Source organism: Rhinolophus hipposideros (assembly GCF_964194185.1).
Source record: "Rhinolophus hipposideros genome assembly, chromosome: 7".
Taxonomy (NCBI): domain Eukaryota; kingdom Metazoa; phylum Chordata; class Mammalia; order Chiroptera; family Rhinolophidae; genus Rhinolophus; species Rhinolophus hipposideros.
This window is the reverse complement of record NC_138053.1, coordinates 91,604,759-91,625,505: the sequence shown is the minus strand read 5'-3', so window position 1 is coordinate 91,625,505 and position 20,747 is coordinate 91,604,759. Positions and strand designations below refer to the sequence as shown.

The 20,747-nt window shown below is 47.5% G+C and overlaps 1 protein-coding gene across 4 annotated transcripts in view; it reads left to right on the top strand.

Moving 5' to 3' along the window:
* Positions 1 to 20,747, top strand: part of TRIO (trio Rho guanine nucleotide exchange factor) — a gene marked incomplete at its 5' end in the record, with an annotated part of 321,447 nt that overhangs the window by 151,684 nt on the left and 149,016 nt on the right. For all 4 annotated transcript variants that reach the window (XM_081053954.1, XM_081053955.1, XM_081053957.1 and 1 more), the window contains 2 exons: positions 7,367 to 7,489; positions 17,479 to 17,670. In XM_081053954.1, the coding sequence (XP_080910080.1) occupies positions 7,367 to 7,489; positions 17,479 to 17,670 (315 nt within the window). The remainder of the gene's footprint in view (positions 1 to 7,366; positions 7,490 to 17,478; positions 17,671 to 20,747) is intronic.

Sequence of the window (20,747 nt, the reverse complement as noted above, 5' to 3'; positions counted from 1 at the left end):
TGACCGAGTGCCACGAATTGTGCCAGGGCCTGAGTGGCTGTGAGGGCTGAGTGAGGGCACAGCTGTGTGGCATCCAGCTCGTCTTCACTACCATGTAAGTGTGTCTCCTCTCCTAATGCTCACGTGATGCCCACAGCACCTGTTAAGTTCATGCTTCCCCCACTTCACCACGAGTTCACGGACCATCTGCAGAGCGTTCTGACTTGATGCTGTGGGCAGTGTGTGTGGGGGGGTCGGGGAGGGGTGGGTGACGTGCGTGATGCTACTTGCATTAGAAAGATTGCTCCGGTGCAGTGTGATGAGCCAGACTGGAGGTGAGGAGACAGGAAGTTCCCACTGGGGACATTCACGCACGTCATGGAGAAGTCTTAGCAGAAATGGGAAGTCGACGGGGGCAGCGATCTGTGTTTTTTAAATTTCCTGGTGTTTTCCCAAGTGTCTGGGATAGCAGACGCTCAGTATTCGTTGAGTGAATGAATGAGTAGGTAGATGAAGACATTTAAGGAATCCCAAATTTTGCTAAGTTTCTTCATTTATTCTGGAATGGGGGAGGGTTGGCCTTGGAATCAAGTAAACCAGCCGAAGATCAGCCTGAAGAAACAGGAGCTTTGACTGACATTGGGGAGTTAGGGGTGGTTGAGGAAGAAAGGGATCATTTCAGTGCATGGGAATTTTGCAAATGTGAGGAAATATTTAAAATATTATAAATTTTGGGCACTTGAATGCAAAATGAGGGTCTTAAATGCCAAGTTCCAGCTGGGGAGGGAAGTCAGAATATGCCAAAGAGGCAAAGAAACAGGTTCCAGGTCTACAGAGGAGTGAGTTCACAGGTTTACCTTGGGCCCTAGGCTGCTGTTCTTTGCCAGGAAACGCCATCTGTCTCTGTGATGCCTAACTCAGGGGCTCTAGGTTGGCACCACCCACACGGGACCTAGCTCTTAAGTGAAGGTTCTTGGACCTCGTTTGTTCTGTGCCCATGACTATGTCAGGAGGGTGGGTTTTTCTCATCCCACTCATCAGAACCGTTCTATAGCCCTAGCTATTGAACATTCTCGTCTTTCCACATTTCCACACGCATGGTTCTGAGTGTGCCTCTGGAGAGGAGTAGTTAGAGGGTTGCCATCTTTTCTGAGTTTCTCAGTGGGAATTAGGAAGTGCTGGAGGGCAGGTGTTTCGGCCTGGGCACCTGCTGAGAGCAGGTAGAGGCTGGCCGCTGGGCTTCCTGGTGAGTTTAGAGTCAGCTTCAGTTACCTTTGTCCTGGTGAACCCAGGAGACTGACTGTCAGAGTGATCTCAGTAACCGCAGCTCCAAAAGAGCTGAAAGTTCAGCAGGGGGAGGTAACAGGTTGGAAAATGGATGAATCTCTCCCCCACAAGGGTGTGAGAGCTCACACTGAGCCAGTGGAACCAAGCAGGAATCCGAGGGACTGAGGTAAATCAGAAGTGAGCAGGGAGCTGAGGCCATGAAGCCTTTGGGTACGATGTACCCCAGAGCCAGGGTGGTCAGGAGTGGGTAGTGCCGAGACTAACTCCAGAGAGCCTGGGATTCCCTTTTACCGAGTGCCAGCCACATTGCCAGGGCCCCCTGGGAGGAAAGTGCCTGGGGATTCGCTGCCTGGGAGATTCATGCATGCACCTATGCTTACCTGTGTCCGTATATACATTTACATAGTTCAACACGTAGACTTAATCTGTACATAATAACTTTACTTTCCCAGATAACATTATCTGGACATAGGAAGAGTAGTTTTCTTGGACAACTTTAGACTATTTTATATTCATTTCCAAACTAAGAATATGAAAAATAATTTTTAAAAGTTTAGAAAATTACTAAAAGGATTAACCCATGTTGGTAGAGTGATGATTTGGTTGGGGTTTGATGGGAATATCCAAGGTGAGACATTTATATGATTAATAACCTACCTACTTTTCTTCTCCCCTCCCTCCCTCCTTCCCTTCCTTAGCTTATTTTCCTTAAGAAATTTCATGTTCTTAGGTAATTAAAACTTGGGTGAGACCAGGAGAGCTAGTGATGCATATATTTTTAGAAGATGGATGAATGGATGGATGATGTCAAAGTTTAAAAGCCTGCTAACTTCTTTGTGATGCTTCTTCATTGATTTCACCTATGCTCCCTTCCCGCCAAGAAAGTGCATGAAGTGACATATCATATGCTCGTATATTCGTTAAGCAAAAGTAGCTCTGGCAACACAGGTCATTTTGGTTCTGTGTCATCCCTTCATTTGCTGTGTGTCATTTCACTGGTGTGTGTGTGTGTGTGTGTGTGTGTGTGTGTGTGTGTGTGTTTCATAGCTTCTTTTTCCAAATGAGCATTAGGCTTAGAATACTTTGGAATGTTCTAGAAACCATTTTTTAAAAAGCTCTTTCCATGTTAAGGCTAGTTATATACATATATATTTAGAACAAACTTAATTTTACTTTTGAAACATAATGAATGAAGAAACGGAAAGGTCTGGCTCCGGTGGAGAGAAATAAAGAAATGTGGGGTGGGAGGGTACCATCGTTATCGTCAGGCAGCTGAAAATGCTGGACCTAAATGGGTCCTTCTCCTTCCCTTATTTCCCCAGAGCCCATGGATGCGTGTTGAATTTTGTGTCTGTTTCTTTTCACTGCAGTTATGCACACACATCACAGAATGTCGAGCCAGAGACCGTTGTGATCATGTCAGGCCAAGCCCCTCATTTTCCAGATAATAAAACTGAATCTCAAGAAAGTCAAGTGAAGTCTCAAAAAAATCCTGGAAGCCTTGTGGATTTTTAACTGCTTCATTGCTCTTGACCTGTGGGGGCTGCTTCACTTGTGAGCTAATCAGAGTAAAATGGAATTGACCTTGTACTAAGAAGCAGTGTTTAAGTGGGGCTTTTCAGCTGGGGAAAGGGCTTACTTAGAAGCTGTGAAGGAACATAGCTACTTAGGGAGACATTTTTTTAAATTTTCTTTCTTTTTTCTCTTTTCTTTTCTTTTCTTACTTTCTTTTTTTTTTTTTTTTTTTTTTTTAACATTTTGAAGTTCAGTCACCTTAGGAGTGGATAAATGGAAACAGAAGCCAGGGAGAGAACACCTGCTAGCAGTCTGGAGGCCAGCTCTCCACAACTAGCCCAGGCCTTGTTTTCTTCTCTGAGCAGTGGATCGTGTGGCTTGGCCTCCACTGGGAAGGAACGGACATGGCTGAGACACTGGCTTCAGAAGGAAAACATGCTCTGAGCTTTGGGGGGGGGGGGGGGAGAGCGGGGGGGGGAGTGTCCTGCAGCTTAAGACAGGATGAGCCCATGGAGTCCAGTCATTTACACTCACAGTATTCCTTCGTTTGTGATTTTAAGCTTTGGAGGTAAATTACATTCTTGGTGTAATACTGGATATCTTCACAGCAAGGCTAAACGCCAGCTCTTAATAAAAGTTAACATCAGTGAAGGCCTCCTCTATGGCCACCTACTCATGATTAGGAAATTTGAAATGACATTGCTTGGTTGACCATTCATCCCTTTGTTATAATCATTAAAATACCACTGATATGATAATGAAGAAAGTCCTGATGAAATGCTTCTTTCAACAACACTTATTTAAAAGAAAAACTAGAGACAATGTATCCATTTCTACATTATCATCTCCAGTGATTTAAATCAGAACCAACAAGTGGAATAAGGAAGTAACTAAGTAAGTGAAACTGGGTTAATTTTAGTTTGATAGGGAATGTAGGGTAGGGCAGGTGGGAAATTCACGTTTTCCAACTGGAGAAATCTGATTTTATGTAAAAAAAAAGAACAGATGGCAAGTATTTTAGAAGTACCTTTGTTTTTCATTTGCTTCGTATAATCGTAGTTTTTTGAAGTAAATCTAGACTCAGAAGGGCTTATTTTCATTTCTATGTGCACAAAATGTGACTTAGAAGGAGCTCTATATTATGACACAAAACATTTATTCACTGTGTGTTGTGTTCTTAAAACATAGCTGGAATTCACAGATTTTTTTATACGTTCTCTCAATATTCTCTGGGTCCTGAATTACCCGTAAAAGTGGACAGGCTTAGTGTGTCTGTGGTGGTTTTGCGTCAGCGGTCTCGTCTCGTTTTCCCAGCAGCACTCTAGAGAACCACGCCGACCGCGGCTCCACTATTAGTTAGGATGTGAGCGTCATTGTACCAACCATCGTGAATCACTTGTCATGATCACTTGTCATCGTGAATCACATGTTCACTCTTGTCATGACAAACAGGGAGTTAGCTAAACCATCTGCAGGATTTCCCGCACATCTGACATTGGATGGGAAGAGCCAGTATCTGTGTGTCGAGTGTTGGTGGCTCACTTTGGAGCGACCTTGACGTTGGGGCTGTCACTGTCCATTAGGAGGCACTGACTGTACAGAGGAATGATCTCTGCACCCCACACTGAACAGAGAGGGCGGCTGTGTTGGTCTCCCAGCTTTGCTTTCTGCCTTGAACCAGGTAGCCCCGGGAAGCCCCGGGAAGGGATGGTCAGGGATGGGCATTTGCAGCCAAGCAGCAGTTCTCGTGCCCACCTTGTTTTTCCTGGGGATGAGGTCACAAGACAGAGATGACAGCAACTGCCACAGCTGAGGTCCTGGAGGAGGCTGGCTGATTAGGTTGATGAAAGCCCCCTGACCTGCACATATATTTGTTTAATTGGAAAGAATCCACAAAGCAGGTCTTTAAAATGTTCCTTGGACAAGTGTGTTCACTCAGGATTCCTTGGCAACCCAGGAAATGTCTGTGGGGGAGTTTGGTTTTGAGCATGAGCTGGATTTCGTAATTGTCTGCTGCTGTTTTAATAAAGTGCTTGGAATTTGTACACTCTTCTTTGAATTGCCTTCATGTGTGTTGGAAATATAATTTTACCTGGTATTTACGATTTTGTCTGCAGGAACCACTGATGAAAGTAAAATGCCCATGGTTATTCTGAGCAGTTGGTTCAAAATAGCTTTTAGTTCCAACTTATGCTTCCTGCAACACTTTTCCTTGGCTTAAAAACCAAATTATTATTATGTTTAAAATACTGCATTTTGCTTTCTCCTGCCCTTTCTACTGAATACTGTGTATCTTTTGCTTTTTGAAATTGTGCCTTGTTTCAAGTCTGTTGCACTACCAGCGATCAGCAGGTTTGCCGCTTACCTGTGGTTCCTTTCCTTTTTGCAGAGTATACAATAGTGATGGTTAAAAGTCTCCAGCCCTTCACGCAGATCTGCGAGGCAGGTGGGCTGTGGCACAGGTGGTACTTACACAGTTCTCAGTTCTTCTCAGTCTTCAAATATTTGGTCCTTGTCGTGTGCGTGTGCCAGCCTTACACACAGAGGCACATGCTATTCACTGTAGCCATTCTTTGAGGTTGACATGTCTAGAAGTTGTCATTGGACATTGGAGTGAATTTTAAAATGTGTACTAAGAGCCTGTGGTGTAAACGACTCGGCGGCTTCATGTCTGCCAGGAAGTCTGGCAGGGAGCGTCGCACTCCCTGCTAATGGGAGCACGGAGAGCCCTCCCCCCTCATAGCTCAGGATAATGTACTGAGTGCCCTAGTTAAAAAGCCTGTGCCACCAGGAGCTCACAGTTAGGTGGGAGCCCACTACGGGCTGTGGTTCACAGGCGGGGGCGGTACAAATGTATACTTGCCCCTGATATTAAGGTGCTTACGGGAGATATGACTGAACACTCACCATCCGCAGGATTGTCAGCTTGAGCAGGTCAGGAAGGTGCAGCTCCGACCCAATACGGATCTTGCCTAAGAGCACACAGCCAGAGCCTGCATTTGTGTGGGAGGCGCTGGAAACGCAGGCGGGGAGGAGAGTGCTTTCAGGAAGCCTGGGGACTGAGGTGTAAGCAGAAGACGAATGGATCCAGTCAGAATTCCCCTGGTAGCGTGAGCTCAGGTGACGGGCAGAGTGGTGGTGGTGGTGACAGAAAGGTGCTGCAATGAGCTGTGCTAATCAGGTGAACGGGCGGCTTTGACCTGAGCGTCCTCTGCAGGGCTTCATCTTCGTGCCCTCCCCGCCCTCCCACGTGCACACACACATCTGTTTGCAGTTCCTGCTGATTCTACGGGGGTCCTTACAGAGGACCATCACAGATTTATTGAGGTTCACAGGCCATTTTAGTTACATGTACTGCTAATTGCTAAACCCTGTGCGGAAAGGACCCTCACCCAGGCCCTCAGTTTCCAAGGTCATTGGTTTGGAGCAATGGAGAACAAGTCCGTTGTCCCTGGGCAGGGGGCTCTGGTCCCCACCTACGGCGTCTTTTCTTCTGGGTATCTGTCAGCACCGCTGACCTCTGTGCAGGTGACGGAAGGCAGGGGGTCCTGTCTGTAGCCAGCAACCCCTTGTTAAGTCCCGTTTATTTTGCCCTTAGCACAGTGCTATCCTGCTTCCAGGCTGCCCTCCAGACCCCTGTCCTAGCTGCGCCTGCCCAGTTGGTGCTTCAGGCCCAGGTCCATCTTGATCCAGATGTATGGTTGCCATACTTACTTAAATGCAGAGTACAAGGCGGCCTAGCGGCCTAGTACGTTAGCAGCACGTTAGCAAGTGCATGTGAATAGTTAAATGATGTTTCAGCTAAAATTTTTAGCTGAAAGATATCACTGACTTAGTTTTTTGCTAGTTCTCTCCCCTCCATCAGAAAGTGACAAAGCATATGCGTTTGATAGAGTGTAAATATTTTGTTAGATGCTGTCGGCGTTTTCTCAAGTCCAAGAGCCAATGAACTATCATTCCCAACTGTGAACTAAACAACACTGGGGTACCTGGCTCTACTTTCATTCTTTCTTCTAGTGGATTTCAACAAGACCTTTTAAGTAATTAAATTCAGCTTAGTTTATAGAATAAATTATTCTGGAAGACCAGGACAGAGGCAGCTAAGTGTTTTGTTTTCTTAGGTTTTACTTAATATGTTTCAAATTTTCTAAAGAAGAGACAGGAAAACATTAACTCTGTAGTTTAACTTGAATTGCCTGAGTTATGAAACTTCAAGTCTTATAAAAATGTTAAGTTAAACTGGTCCTGTGTGGCTTGATAACGACTGTCTTACAAAACCCAGTCCGTTTTGGTGGCTCAATCATACATAAAATGAGGTGAGATTTAATTTAATGATTGCATGTAACATTTATACGTAGACAGATTTACACATTTCAAGTAAGAGCTGATTAAAATCGTGGTGAGAAAGCTGACAGAAGATGTAATTCTCAAGTGTGTTAGATTAGTATCCAGTTGCTTCCAATTTTTTTCTCCTCCTTGTTTCTTCCAGACTTTTGACAACAGCAAATATCTTCAGTGAATATATTTGAGCCTTGAACAAGGCAGAACTTTTTTTTAATGGCATATGTACTTGTTTTCACTGTAGGTGCTGGACTGGATTGAGAACCATGGGGAAGCATTTCTGAGCAAACATACAGGCGTGGGGAAATCTCTTCATCGGGCCAGAGCTTTGCAGAAACGTCATGAAGATTTTGAAGAAGTAGCACAGGTAAAACAATAGCTTTCACTGTTTTCTCCCAGAAATACCTGTGTGGCTGGTTTTGATTGCTATGCTAACCATACCTGAGATGAGTTAGCCTTGGCCAGATGTGTTCAAAGTTGATTCAGAAGAGAGGGTGCTCAGACTCAGAGTGAACTTGTCGTAGCCAAAACGGAAAGCTGGTTTTAGTCAGTTGACCCTTTTGAAAAATGTAGTGTTCTTGAAGCAGAAACATCTTGGATGTTTTTGCCGTATTTATTGTCCCATTGTCTGTTGACTGCATTGTGAAATTTCAGCTCATAATCAGAGAATAATAGTCCTTGCATTTCTGTAATGATGGGCTGGCGTTTCTTATCCTTTTCCCAGTTCCTTTAAGTGTGTGTGCTGAGGAAACAGAAGGCAGAGTCTGTGGTGTGTTCCAAGCATGGGATTTGTGGAATTCGACTATCGGCTGCAATGCTCACTAGCTGTGTGACTTTGGAAAAGTCTCGTAACTTTCTAAGGTTAACTTCCTTGTCTGAAAAAGGGGCGCATAGTAAGGGCTCCTAGAGAGGAGGTAAAGTCTGAGAAGAAACGACTGGCATCAGTGAGCACGCGTATTGGTAAATACGTTTATAAATCTCAGAGGATCAACCATGTAAAAAAAAGGCAGCGATTATGGGGGTAGTTAAAAGCAAGACGGAACTAAAGTACCAGAGCACTTGAACATGGAAGATGGAAAGTTGTTCTGAGGAGGACGCCGGAGGTGTTGTGTATCCTAGAGTCGCAAATTCAGGTGTGCATGTTAGCATTTTTGAATGACCACTAAAAGTCTAGGGTTAGAAATCATCACTTCCAAATAATTATAAAAGGAAAAGAAATACAGAAGATTGGATAAGTAAAAACTCACGTAAAGGGATATGGTGGAAGCAAAAGGAATGAGAACAACAAAAATCATCATACAAATCACAAAATTAAATGTAGTAACTTGTCCATAAATATCAGTAATTACAGTAAGCACAAAATAGATTATACTTATTAAAAGACAAATATTTTCTAATTGAATATCTTTTAAAAGTCATACTATATAATGTTTTCAAAGGACACACCTAAAAAATATCTAGGAAGTTTGAAAATACATAAAGTATCAGAAAAAGATTGACCAGGCAATTACAACAACAAAACTGGTATGGGAATAGTAATATTAAGCAAATAAATTTAAAAGCCTGGAAACAAGGAGGGTCTTCACTTATAAAAGGGAGAGTGTCAATATATATCTAACACTCTAGTCTCAAATCTGTAGACAGGAGTAAACCGTGGCTGGGGTGTCGGTAGGTTTTACGTGACAAAGGATTCAATCATATATAGTGTAGGCAGGGGGCTAAATACAGGATAGAGTCGTGGAATAGCACGTAAGCCCTATTCAGCGAAAATGCCTTTAAAAAATTACCTTCTTTACATGTCTTCTTGCGTAAAGTAAAAATGCGAATCCCAGCCTTTCCGCTGGGAAAAAAAAGAAGTAAGAAAAGGTTGTGCTCAGCAGCCTTGCCCCACCTGTGGCTGCATTTGCGGGTTTTCTCATCTACATTACCTCTTGGTCTCCCTTCTACATTCTGGAAAATATTTTGCCTTCCCCGTGTATCAAAAGATACATGGAAAATGTGCTCTTATCTCCCCTTTATTTTTTCCATGCAATAAGTTACGGTTGTAGCCAGTGTGGCTTGAGGAAAGCTGTGAAATTTGGATCATTGAGCAAAGACTTCAGGCACCAGAGACTCTAAGAGACGGGACCACAAACCCCTGTGGCCTGGGGCTGGAGCTTCTGTGCCCTGCAGGCTCCCCTTCCTCTTCCTCACGCCTGCCTGAGGCCCCCCATGAGGGACGAGGGTCGGCTGAGTGTGCTCGGTGTCCAGCACCGCACTGACCCCTCGGACCCGGGTCCTGTGGCTCCTTCCACTCTCAGTGAGGGAACCTGTCTTGTGTGGCTCAGCTTGCTCCACAGCAAGATGGTGAGTTTACTGCCTGAGGTCTGAGACATCATCAGAGCTGTGGGCACAGCTTCTCAGGGGACGGAAGGGTGAGAACACCTTCTTTGTAGGAAACCTCCCTGCCTTCTGGGTGTAAGCCAAGGTGCACATCCTGCACCCCGCTGAGTTTCAGGCCTTGCCTATTTATTAGCTCTGCCCATTGCCCCTGGGTTCTAAGCGGTGGGGAGTTGACCCTCCTTCCCTTACATTGAAAGTGCTTAAGCCCAAATCTGAGCTGTGCATGAAAAGAAACCTTAAATATAAACACCTTTTGCTCACTTTGCAAACATCTGCACCCACTTTCCCTCCCACTGATTTTCAGGCTAATCACCTGTCATCGTCATGTGGCAGTCATTCCATGGCGGACGGGAGGGGGCAGAGAGGGTAGGCAGGCCAGACCCAGACCACCTGAATAGGCACGGCCACCTGTCAGAGGGCTTTTCCTGGTAGTTCTTGCTGTCTAAGCCAAGACCCACAAATTAGTAAAATTCAGCATGTTACAAAGAAACAAGAGCGTGTCAGAGGTGGGCACGAAGACAGCAGGTGGGGTGGTTGGGCAGCTCGGCTGTGTGGCCTGCTAGGCGATGCCGAGCCTCTCCTCTTGGTGGGCCTCTCCTTTGTAAACCCACTGTCCGTGCAGCTCTGAGCTCTCCACCCCCGACCTGGCCGGACCCTCACACTGCAGCTTTCCTCCCTACCTGCGCTCTCCGCCCACCCCACTGCCAGTACCTGGGCCCTTCAATTCTGGCCCCTTCTCCTAGAACCTTCAACTTCTCTCTCTTAGTTCTTTTCTCCCTAACACTAAATACTCACAGGCCCTCTGCTTTCTTGAAGAACATCACTTGATGCTGCTTTATTTTTAAGGTACCAGTGGGTTTTGAAACAATGGCCTGTCACTCTACTCTGTGTCCTCATTGTCTGCCATCGCTGGCGCCCCAGCAAAAGGCATGGAGTGACGGCCAGTGCTCACTGTCTACATGCAGGGTCTGTCACAGTGGACCTTGGACTGGGACGCAGCCGCTCATCTAATTCCCCTGCACTCGCTCTAGAGTGAAAATCCTGATCCTTCCCACCCACAAACATATGGCCACCTCCTGTTGTATGATAGGCCCCAAGTAGGGGCTCACGGAGCTCTAGAATCTAGGGACACCAGCCCGTGTGCACACGGACATTGTACGTCACAGAGGACACCCCTGAACCACTTCAGCCTAGTTCTAAAAGCACTTTGCTCTTCTGCCTCCAAGTATGCCATCAGGCCATTTAGTTAGAGGGACTGTCCTGTGTCACCGGAACTAGCCACAGATTCAGTGTAGTAGGGGGAGGGGGCCACAGGACATGAAGAAATAGGATGCACTTCTCTCTCTAGCCCCTCCACCTGTTTAATAAAGATTTTTTGATGGGGGTAGCAGGGAATAGGATTGCATTTTATGCCAGAAGAGAGCTTGGCTGTGAGCTGACGAGGAGGCAGAGATCCTGGCTTCATTAAGACAGTGTGTGCAGTGGATTTGGTGAGACAAACGGTGGCCTTGAGACTGAGTGACATTACACCGTGTCTGTGGTTCCATTCGCTGACAGCTGTCTAGCTCGTCCCAAAGATCAGCGTGACATCAGTTTTGCTTTAGAACATGGAGAATGGGGCCCACTGAAGTGAATTACTGCCTTCACCACTTTCCGTCTCAGCCCTGTGTCTTTGCTTTCTGTCAAAACAAATTCTGATAGAAGGGCTTATGGCAGAGCTCTAAGTTCATATTTTAGATTTATGTATATTTTTTTTTGACAGACTGGCCTGTGGAGGCACCTTAAAAATGTAAACAGCCATTTTTATTGCTTAATGAGTTTATTTCGTTTCCTGAAACATAGTCACAAAGGTAAAGCAAATTTGGGGTTAAGGGAGAAGTAATGTCTTTTCCACAGTAAACTTTAAGGTCGGTTAGTTTGTTTCTTGGGACTGTGTTTTGAAGGATCCTGGGTAAAATGAATTCTAAACTGTCTTTAGTTTAGAGGTAGTCAACTTCTTCAAAACAGTGAGTTGTGCATGATGAGGTAGCAAAACAGATTCAGAAAGGAAGTGGTGAGCCTTGCGGTTGAATTCCTTTAAAATGGACTAAGTATAGATTTCTTACAGAGAACAGTTCTAATGTTCTGGGAAGGAGGAACCCGAAAGGAGCCTCTTCTTTCCTTGGTGGAAGCGAGTCGCACAGTGGGCGTGACGTCTGCAGGGCACCAGCTCTCACTGCCCGGCCCTGGTGCCAGGCTCGGTTGCACACCCAGCAAGAGGCCTTCGGATCATTGTTTGCACGCAGGTTTGCAGAGCCAAGGGCCTCCTGTGACTAACGCGCAGGTCCATTCCTTCTCTATTTTGTGCAGTGACTGTCAGTAGATACGTCCTAGAGAGCGAATCTGTGCTAACGGATTTGTAGAGTGCGGCGTACACAGCCACGCGGCACCTTCATGCAGGAGCTTCGCAGAAGAAAGTAAAGACACTTTCACATGAAGCTTTTTGCAAATGACTGTCAGAAAGGAAGATGGTCTTGGACAGTCATCTTCTTTTTTACCTTCTAAATCATCATCCAATTTAATGTTCTGTTTTCAATTTTAAAAGCTCTGAATACAAAAGCCAGTAGAGCCAGGAAAACTCTGGTTCAAGGGAGACACTGGATTTGAGAGCACAGGTTTCTTTCATGTGATTAGGAAACCTTTGGCATGGCATCTTCCCACTGGCACCTTCCCTGCAGGCGCTTCCTCCGCCATCTCTGCTGTCTGTGTGTCCCTGGGGATTCGAACTGCCTGCCAAAGGCGTCGCCTGTCACGAAGCTCTTCTCCAGGAAGCATTTCTGTCAACAGCATTTTACACAGGCCGTGTAATTATCTTGTCATCCAGGATAAAGAAGTGTGGCATTTAGAAAGTGGGGAAACCTTACCTTTCATTCTCGATTTTCAGGAGATAAGCCGGCCAGTTCTCCAAGTCCCTGGTCACTGTTGAGCTCATTCAGCTTTTGCAAACACTGCACAGCATGAAGCTGTATAGAACGCATCCGTCCACATTTTTGGCACACCCTTAATTCAGGCCTGAAATGCTTCTGTTTCTCCTTTTTTGTTTTTTCCTTCTTCTAAGATCAAGAAAACCCATCTTTTTCACCGGATTCTAACTATAGCCCCTTGGGTAAGACCAGGCTGTAGCTGCCAAGGATTGTAGGGAGAGGCAAGTCTGATCCCCCTTTGAAAGGCTTAGTGTTTCCTGCGTTCTGGCAATTATGCAATTTTAATTTACTTCTCAAGAAAAGAGGAAACCATTCAGGCCCCCACCCTGGCCTGGCTCTTACTCATCCGCTCTGATCCTTGTGGCAGAAATTAGTACCCCACCAGGAGCTGGCCCTGGAGAGATGCCCCTAGGGACAGGATGGCAGGTAGGAGAGGAGACCGTCTGCTCAGACTCCAACAGGCTTTCTTAGCTGCTACCCCTTCCCTTTATGTCTAAGTGTAAGTGACTAAAGTTACACTGATTGACGTGGGCAAGTAACTTCGCCTCTCTGTGCCTTGGTTTCCTCACTTGTGAAGTGAAATAGTGTCCACGTCACTGGGCTGTCGCAGGGCACAGAGTAAGTGCCCCAAAGTTAGCATTGATGGTCCGCATGTTCTCTAACATGTGGAAATCTGTCTTCTTCCATGGAAAGGGTGCAGGTAAGTTCTGCTCATGGGAAGGCGTTGGCCTTGGGTTTCGGAGCAGTCCCAGGGCTGTGCCCAGGGAAAGCCATCCAACCCTTTGTGGTGGCTCATTTTCTTCAAGTGTCCCAGACACTTCAAAAGTACACTGTTCCTTTGGGACGTTTGTGGTTGTAAATGTCTTTTCCTGCTAGCCAAGAGGCACAGAGCTTTCAGGGATGTTTAGCTTTGGGAGGAACTGTCCCCTGGAGAGCCACTTACCAAACTCCAGAGGTAAGTGACTTCACAGCTATGGTGACAGTTTATGCAAACAGGACTCAGCTCTTAAGGCGTGTGTGTGCAGCGTGCAGCACTCCTGTGAGCTGGGCCTCTGCTCACATGTGCGGAGTGTGGATCCTGGGGGGGTACTGGGGGTGCCCCCTGTGGAAGCGTGGGTCTCCATAAATCCACCACCTGCAGGTCGCTTCCCAGTGCAGCCTCTGGTGGCCAGGACCTTCATGGGCAGCACGTATGCCGAACGGTGGTAGCAGGAGCCCTTGGCGCTAATAGCTGACCGTGGAGGAGAGCTTGCGCTGGGCCCAGAGCCAGGCTGAGGGGCCCCGAGTGCCTGCACCTCAGGAGGGAAGCACGAGGGGAGGTAATCTGCGGGGAGTGCTCAGGAACTGATCCCTAGGTGCAGCTGCTGCTTACCAATCTGCTGTGTGTATGTGTGTAGGCACACACGCATGTGTACACATTTATTTTTATGTGAACTTCACTTTCAGATATACAGGAAAACTGTGGGGATGACGCAGCGTTCCCACACCCCGCAACCAGTTACCATCTGTTACCATCGATGTTAGAATGGTCTGTGTGTTGCAATTAATAACCCAATATGGATAATTACTATCAACTGAAGTCCATGCTTTGTTCCAGTTTCCTAGCTCCCCTGCTCCAGGGCCCCACCCAGGACAGTGCGTTCTGTGTGTTGTCACGGCTCCTTAGGCTCTTCTTAGCTCCCGCAGTTTCTGTCATTATTCTTATTGTTATTAATGCCACTCTCATCCGTTCCCACCTCATTACCCGTCATCCTCATTCGCAGATTCACTCCTCCCTCATTCATCCATAAGGCAGGGGGACCCCTTGCTGTAACCTGAGTCTCAGGGTCATGAACTCAGTGACCTGAGGCGGATTGGAACTCGGGCCTCTGATGTGAGTCTGTCTTTCCTGTCACTGGGCATCTCTGAGGTGGTTTGATAATGTGCCTGGAGGGCTTCTTGTTGTCACAGAGTCGTTTTTGTCAGGTTGCCAGACTGCACTGTAGGGGACATGGAGGGCCAGCGCTGCACGGGATTTATACAACCTGCTTCTGTTGTGTTGGGCAGTTTTACTGTTTCTGCCCTGTGTGGGAATTATTATACCTCAGCTTCCAAATATGTCACAGTATGAAACTGTGTGTAGGTATGAGTAGGTATGAAACTGTGTGTACTCGTATGTAAAGTGTACACATGCATTTCCCATGTCTGGCCATAATGAGTACATTTGAAGGGCTTCTGTGACATCTCCTCCATCACTTCCACAGAGTTCTGAGAGACCCTTTGTTGGTAGTACAGACCATTCGCATGAGACTTTGGATAGTACTGAAAAGGAGAAGTCCCCTGAAAATGGCTTTGCAGGCTGACAGGGAGGAGGAGACGCGGGGACCCCGCCTCCAGCAGTGTGTGCCCAGGGCCCCCTGGGACACTGTGGGAGGAGCCCCAGGGCCTGCCAGCAGCTGCACAGAGGGTGGTGTCAGCCCGGGCTCTGGAGTCCAACTTCCACCCCTGCCAGCCTCGTCCCCTGAGCCCGGTGACTGCCCTCCAGGCCTCAGTTTCCTTACCTGTGAAAGGGCTGTGGTTGCAAGGACGGCAGTCATACCCGATACACAGGAAGTGTTGCTGACGGTTTCCCAGGGGGCCGAGGGCTGTGCAGCCTGCGGGGGTGAAAAGAGCAGCCCGGCGATTAGCTAGCTGCTCTTTGGCATCCCCTTCCGACTCTGTGGACACTGCACCCGTTACTGCCTGCGCAGCGGTGTCCCCACCCCGTCCTGACAGGGGGTGTCCACTTGCTCTGTGCCTGAGTCTGGGTCATTGTGGAGTTCACCACGTACCTGTCACCACACGGCATTACACCTGCTTCAAAAGTGTTTTAAACGTGCAGGACAGTACAAAGAACTTACTTTCCCCCAACCACTGGCTTGAGTGTGTATGTCCCACCTCAGAGGATATTCTGCTACTCCACCACAGTTCCATCCTCAAAAGCAGGACATTAACACTGATGCCTGATGACCGTCTCGCCCTCAGCCCCCACGGGGTCCTGCCAAGCTGAAGGATCCAGTGCAGTCAACCATGGCGTTCAGTTGTCACGTCTCTAAGGTCCTTGAGCCTGGAGCAGTCTTCGTCTTTCCTTGCCTTTTGTGACCTGACCCTGTGGAAGATTTTAGGCCTGGTATTTTGGGGACTATTCCTCACTTTGGGTTTGTCGATGTTTCCTCGTGACTAGATTCTGGTTATACGCCTTCGGCAGGGGTCTCGTGGGAGTGCTGGGTCCTTCTCGGGCCATCGCAGCAGTGGCTCAGTTTCGATTTATCCTGTTACATGTGTGTTCAGTTGGGTGCCTGAGCTCAGGTGGTGTGTCTGCCCGACTTGTACTTAGTCTTTCCCCGTTTGTGACCAGTAAGTAATTTGTGAAGAGGTGCTTTGAAATTCTGCAGATATCCTGTTCCTCATCCCACTTTATTTATTTATGTCAGAACGGACTCCTGGTGTCTTCCTGTATTCAGTGGATTACACTCTGTTACTGTCATCGTTTGTTCCCCCATTGTCCCCAATTTGGCCAGCGGGAGCCTCCTCGAGCTAACTTCTATGTCCTGACCTGTCCATGTTTTTCTTGAGCATTTCCGTAGTTTTGGGCACAATAAGGTGTTTCAGGGTCATCTTGTACTTGGTCCCACCTCACCCCTGGAGTCAGCCATTTCCCTACAGAGCCCAAGTTCCTTTCAAAGGAGAAAGGAGATAGAGGTGGAAATGTGGGTGCTAAGCACGCTCATTACTCTTGGCCCATTGCTGCTCCCGGCTGTCAGTGGACAGACAGAGAGTCGTGTGTGTGCATGCGTGCACGTGCACACTTACGTATCTGTCGACTGAAAACCAAGTATTCACACCAGTACCTCCAGTCTCAATCCAGTGCCACACGGGAAATTCAGGTTTTCTCCTTTTCCACATTTGTGCCTCCCTTCTTCGAAATGAGGAGCCTGCTTCTCATTATCCTTAGTGTGTTGGCTTAGTAGACTCATGCCCCTGGACGTGCCAGTCCAGTCTCCCATCTGGGAGGCTGCCCACTCACTGCAGGGACATCCCGTCCGCCGTCAGGCCTGGTACACTCCCCCTACACTCCAGGCACCACCCACCCTCACCGCTGAGACGCCGAACCTGCGCAGCTTTAGCACTCAAATACTGGATGGAGAAAGAGAAGGGTGAAAGTTCCACCTCTGTCTCACGGGGAACCACAAGGTTTCCGGGCCGCCGCACAAGTCCTCCATCTGCCTCAACCTCCCCACCCCCTGTCAGACAGCCTGTCGCTAGTACTTCCCTTTAACAGTATCAGGTCTCTAGCAGCATACCTCTTTATTTGGGGAACCCATCTGCAGCCTCTGATTTATCAAGTATTAGAACAAGACTAATTTTCAGAATATTTTAGACCCCGGTTTACCTTAACTGCCAGCTCTGTAAAACTCGGGCTACTTTATAGCCATTATAATTGCTATTTCCTTTTTCTCAAAAAATGTGTACCCTTAAGTAGAAAAAAGATAAGCACAGAATTACCAGTAAGTAGAAACATGCGAAAAGGCACTGCACCATACCAGGTTTTTTGGAAGTTAACCGTACCACTTGCACTTGGAATGATCGTAAAGCCGTCTAGCATAGTGAAAGACACAAAACTGGAACTTGCCACTGTCACAAACCTGGGAGAAAAAGTGAAGCGGGCATTTGTGGCTTCGTGCTGTCTCCTGGCTGTGCAGTTGCAAAGAGCTCGGAGCCCCGGAGGAGTCAGGAGGCAGCCGACGACACCTGCAGATACCCGCCCACTGCTAGACACGGCCAGGCTGTCTCGAGGTTCGAGGTTCCGTGGGGAAGGCTGCTGACAGAGATGCAGTGACTCCTAAAGCCGTCTTTTCCATTAGATGTTTTCTGTTTGTTTTGCTGAGATGATCAGGACTTGCACGTACTGACTCGTGCAGTGTGCTGGCTCCCAGCCGGGCCGGTGTGCGTTTTGTTCACCTTGTGTTTTTCTGGATGTTCTCTTATACAGAACACATACACCAATGCAGATAAATTACTAGAAGCTGCAGAGCAGCTGGCTCAGACGGGGGAATGTGACCCAGAAGAGATTTATCAGGCAGCCCATCAGCTCGAAGACCGGATCCAAGACTTCGTTCGGCGAGTCGAGCAACGGAAGGTCCTGCTGGACATGTCGGTGTCCTTTCACACCCACGTGAAGGAGGTAAGACGTCAGGAGATGAAGATGCGGCCTGCGTCTGCACGGGGCTCTGGCCTCCTTGGGAGGAGCGCAGCTCGGTCGTGGCTGGTGCTGGCACAGGCGGGTCCGCGTGGACAGGGACGGAGCTGGGCTTCCTGCAGCACAAGCACGTGCGTGCCTGTGCTGGGGCTGGTGGGGGCCTCGGGGAGAGGCGTGCGTTAGAGGGGACAGCAGGCGCCAAAGGAGGTCCCTTTAGGGCGGAGAGAGACGTGCTCACCCACGGCGGTATAAATAGACGACCTGCGCTTTGCGGTCGGAGCTGCTGGGTTTCCTTTCCGTGTGGGAGCCTGTTATGTGGCTAAAGTCATGGCTGCCTCGTGATTTTATCAGGCCGTGTGACTACTCTCAGATACTAACCCAGGTGGATTTTACACAGCACTGAATTTAAAGGGACCAAAGCCAACACGGCCTTCATAGTATTGATGCTGATACCATAGGTATGCTGTTGCTAATAAACTTACCTCAGGAGAAGAGATAATGCGTTATTTGTTATGTGGAAAAGACGTTGGTACCAAGTAGATCTTGCACGTGTGTTGCTCTTAGTAGAAATCCTACAAAATTACAATTAAAGAAACTTGTGTAGCTTTTAAGAAATAAAGGACTTATTACACAATGGAAAACTAAAGTTTTTAGTAGGACAACAAATCGAGTAAGGATGTTAACTTACTGTATCTTATTTCTAAGAAAAAAAATTATCCATAGCTCTTTATAAATTAGAAATGGGGGGCCCTGCAGGTCATTCGGAATTAAGTGTATGAGAGCGTAGAGTCACAGGGTAGGAAGAAAGATCGGGAAAGTAAGACGAAGGGAGAAACTTCGGAGGACCCTCAGGGTAAAAGCATCAGCAATCTAGGGCCAGTACGTCTGCTTCAAGGACGAGAACTTCCAGTTCTGGCATCTGGGGCAGTCAGTCCTGCTCAGCCAGGCCATTTGTCACATGAACGTTTCACTCCAGGAAACTGCACTGCCCCCCACTCTGAAAGTGTGAGCACATGAAGAGAGTGGCGAGCGGCGGAGACCCCGACCTTGTGCTTCCACCCCACCCGGGCTGTCACATGCTGCCATTGTCTGCTGGGCAGCCCTTGTGCAGAGGGGCTGCTGCTCGGTGGGCCTGGGATGGTCGTTGGAGTAGAAAACTGACAGGACTAGCTTCTCTGTCCCTGCTCTTAATGCCACAACTGAAAAAGACTTGACAATATTTACAGAGAGACTTTTTCCAAGTAGACATTTGTCCATGGCAGTTTCTGGTTGCAGGTAACGTGTCACCAGGCTGTAAGTTCCTCACTCAGCTCCCGTCCACTCACCTCGGCCAGCTTTCCCCCAGTCTCCCACAGTACAGCCTCCAGAAATGTCACTTTGATGAGGTCATACCCTTGCTTTTGAACTGTCAGTGACTCTTTTTGTATCTGGGGCAGCAGCCTGAAACCGTCAGCATCCTCATGATCTGGTCCGTGCTTTTCCTGCAGCCCCTCCCCCTCAGCACAGTGTCCCCGTATCTGTGACACTGACACTCGTGAGACGTGCATGTACTGCTTGCTTCTTCCCTGCACTTCCCCAGGCAGTTAGCTGGTTTTGAGTAGCGTGGGGGCTCAGGCGTACTGCGGCCCTGGACAGCCTAGGTGCCGCTGACCCGGCGGAAAGACAGAGAGCTGGTCCCAGGTCACCAGACCGAACTGAGCAGAAGGGGCGGAGGGCAACAGGCCGTGTATCAGGAGAACAGGCAGGGTCTGTAATGTGTCGTGCCTAGTAATATTCTTTAGCAGATTTGTAAGGATTTCACTTGCTTTTAGGACAGAAAAGACTCGTTCCATGAAGCAGTATTTATTTAGATCAGTTTCTCAGCTTCGTTATGGTTTTCAGAAAGCAGACACTAAAGGAAATGAGAAGAAAAGTGTTTTGCAAAACTGTTCTCCAGAGACTGTTTGGGTTCACTGATTTTTTGTAACATCAGAAGCATTTTAAGGAAAACTCGTATAATAAAAGCATTCCCGTTAGCAAAATGGGATCTGTCCTGTCAGTAGGTTTGGAAATTCTTTACAAGTGAAAATACATTTTGTTTTCATTGACTTTTGCTCTGGGACCTTCTCAGATGAGTGAAGTTTGTAGACTGAGGAGACCATAAATCTGTTTTAAAGGATAAGTTGTTCACTTTTACAATTCAAGAATTCTCAGTGCATTCGTTCTTTCCTTTTTCTGTGAAAGACCATCACAGTAGCAGGGAAACGAGCACGGTTAATTCCTCTTACATGTGTGCCCCTAAAGTGACCTGGGATGACCCAAGAAGAATTTGGTGACCCCCTGGGGGAATGTGGGATGGTGCCCGTGCCTGGGGGGCTGGGTGTGAGACTCTTAGGGGAGCTGGCCTCACACAGCAGGGCACGCTGCCTGGCTCCTCCTGCAGTACGCTGGGTGTCATTGTTAGCCCAGTTTTCCTCAGCCTCCGTTCTCAGCGTGGCACAGACGCCCCGAAACCCGCAGCCATACTTGGTAGGTTTTATGCAGGAAGGAATGCTTTCTTCAGTCATTGTGGTTTTTTTTTTTTTAAAGATTTTATTGGGGAAGGAGGGAAGGGGAACAGGATTGGGGAAGGGGAACAGGACTTCATTAGGGAACAGTGTGTACTTCCAGGAGTTTTCCAAGTTAAGTTGTTGTCCTTTCAGTCTTAGTTGTGGAGGGCGCAGCTCAGCTCCAGGTCCAGTTGCCATTGTTAGTTGCAGGGGGCACAGCCCACCATCCCTTGCGGGAGTCAAACCGGCAACCTTGTGGTTAAGAGGGCGCACGCTCCAACCAACTGAGCCATCCGGGAGGCAGCTCAGTCACTGTGTTTTGAAACTAGTTATTGAATGAAAACTCAGATTCATTTAAGACACATTTAATGGGTTTAAAACAAAATTAAAAGTGAGAGAAGGGTGAAGAGGAGAAAACTGTGCTAATTAAATGGGCCTGCATTAAGTCACTAAATATTGTGACATATCAGATGAATGAAAAAGTGCTAAAAGATTTATGTTGTCTGAATTAATTTTTCTCAAGCTGATCACACA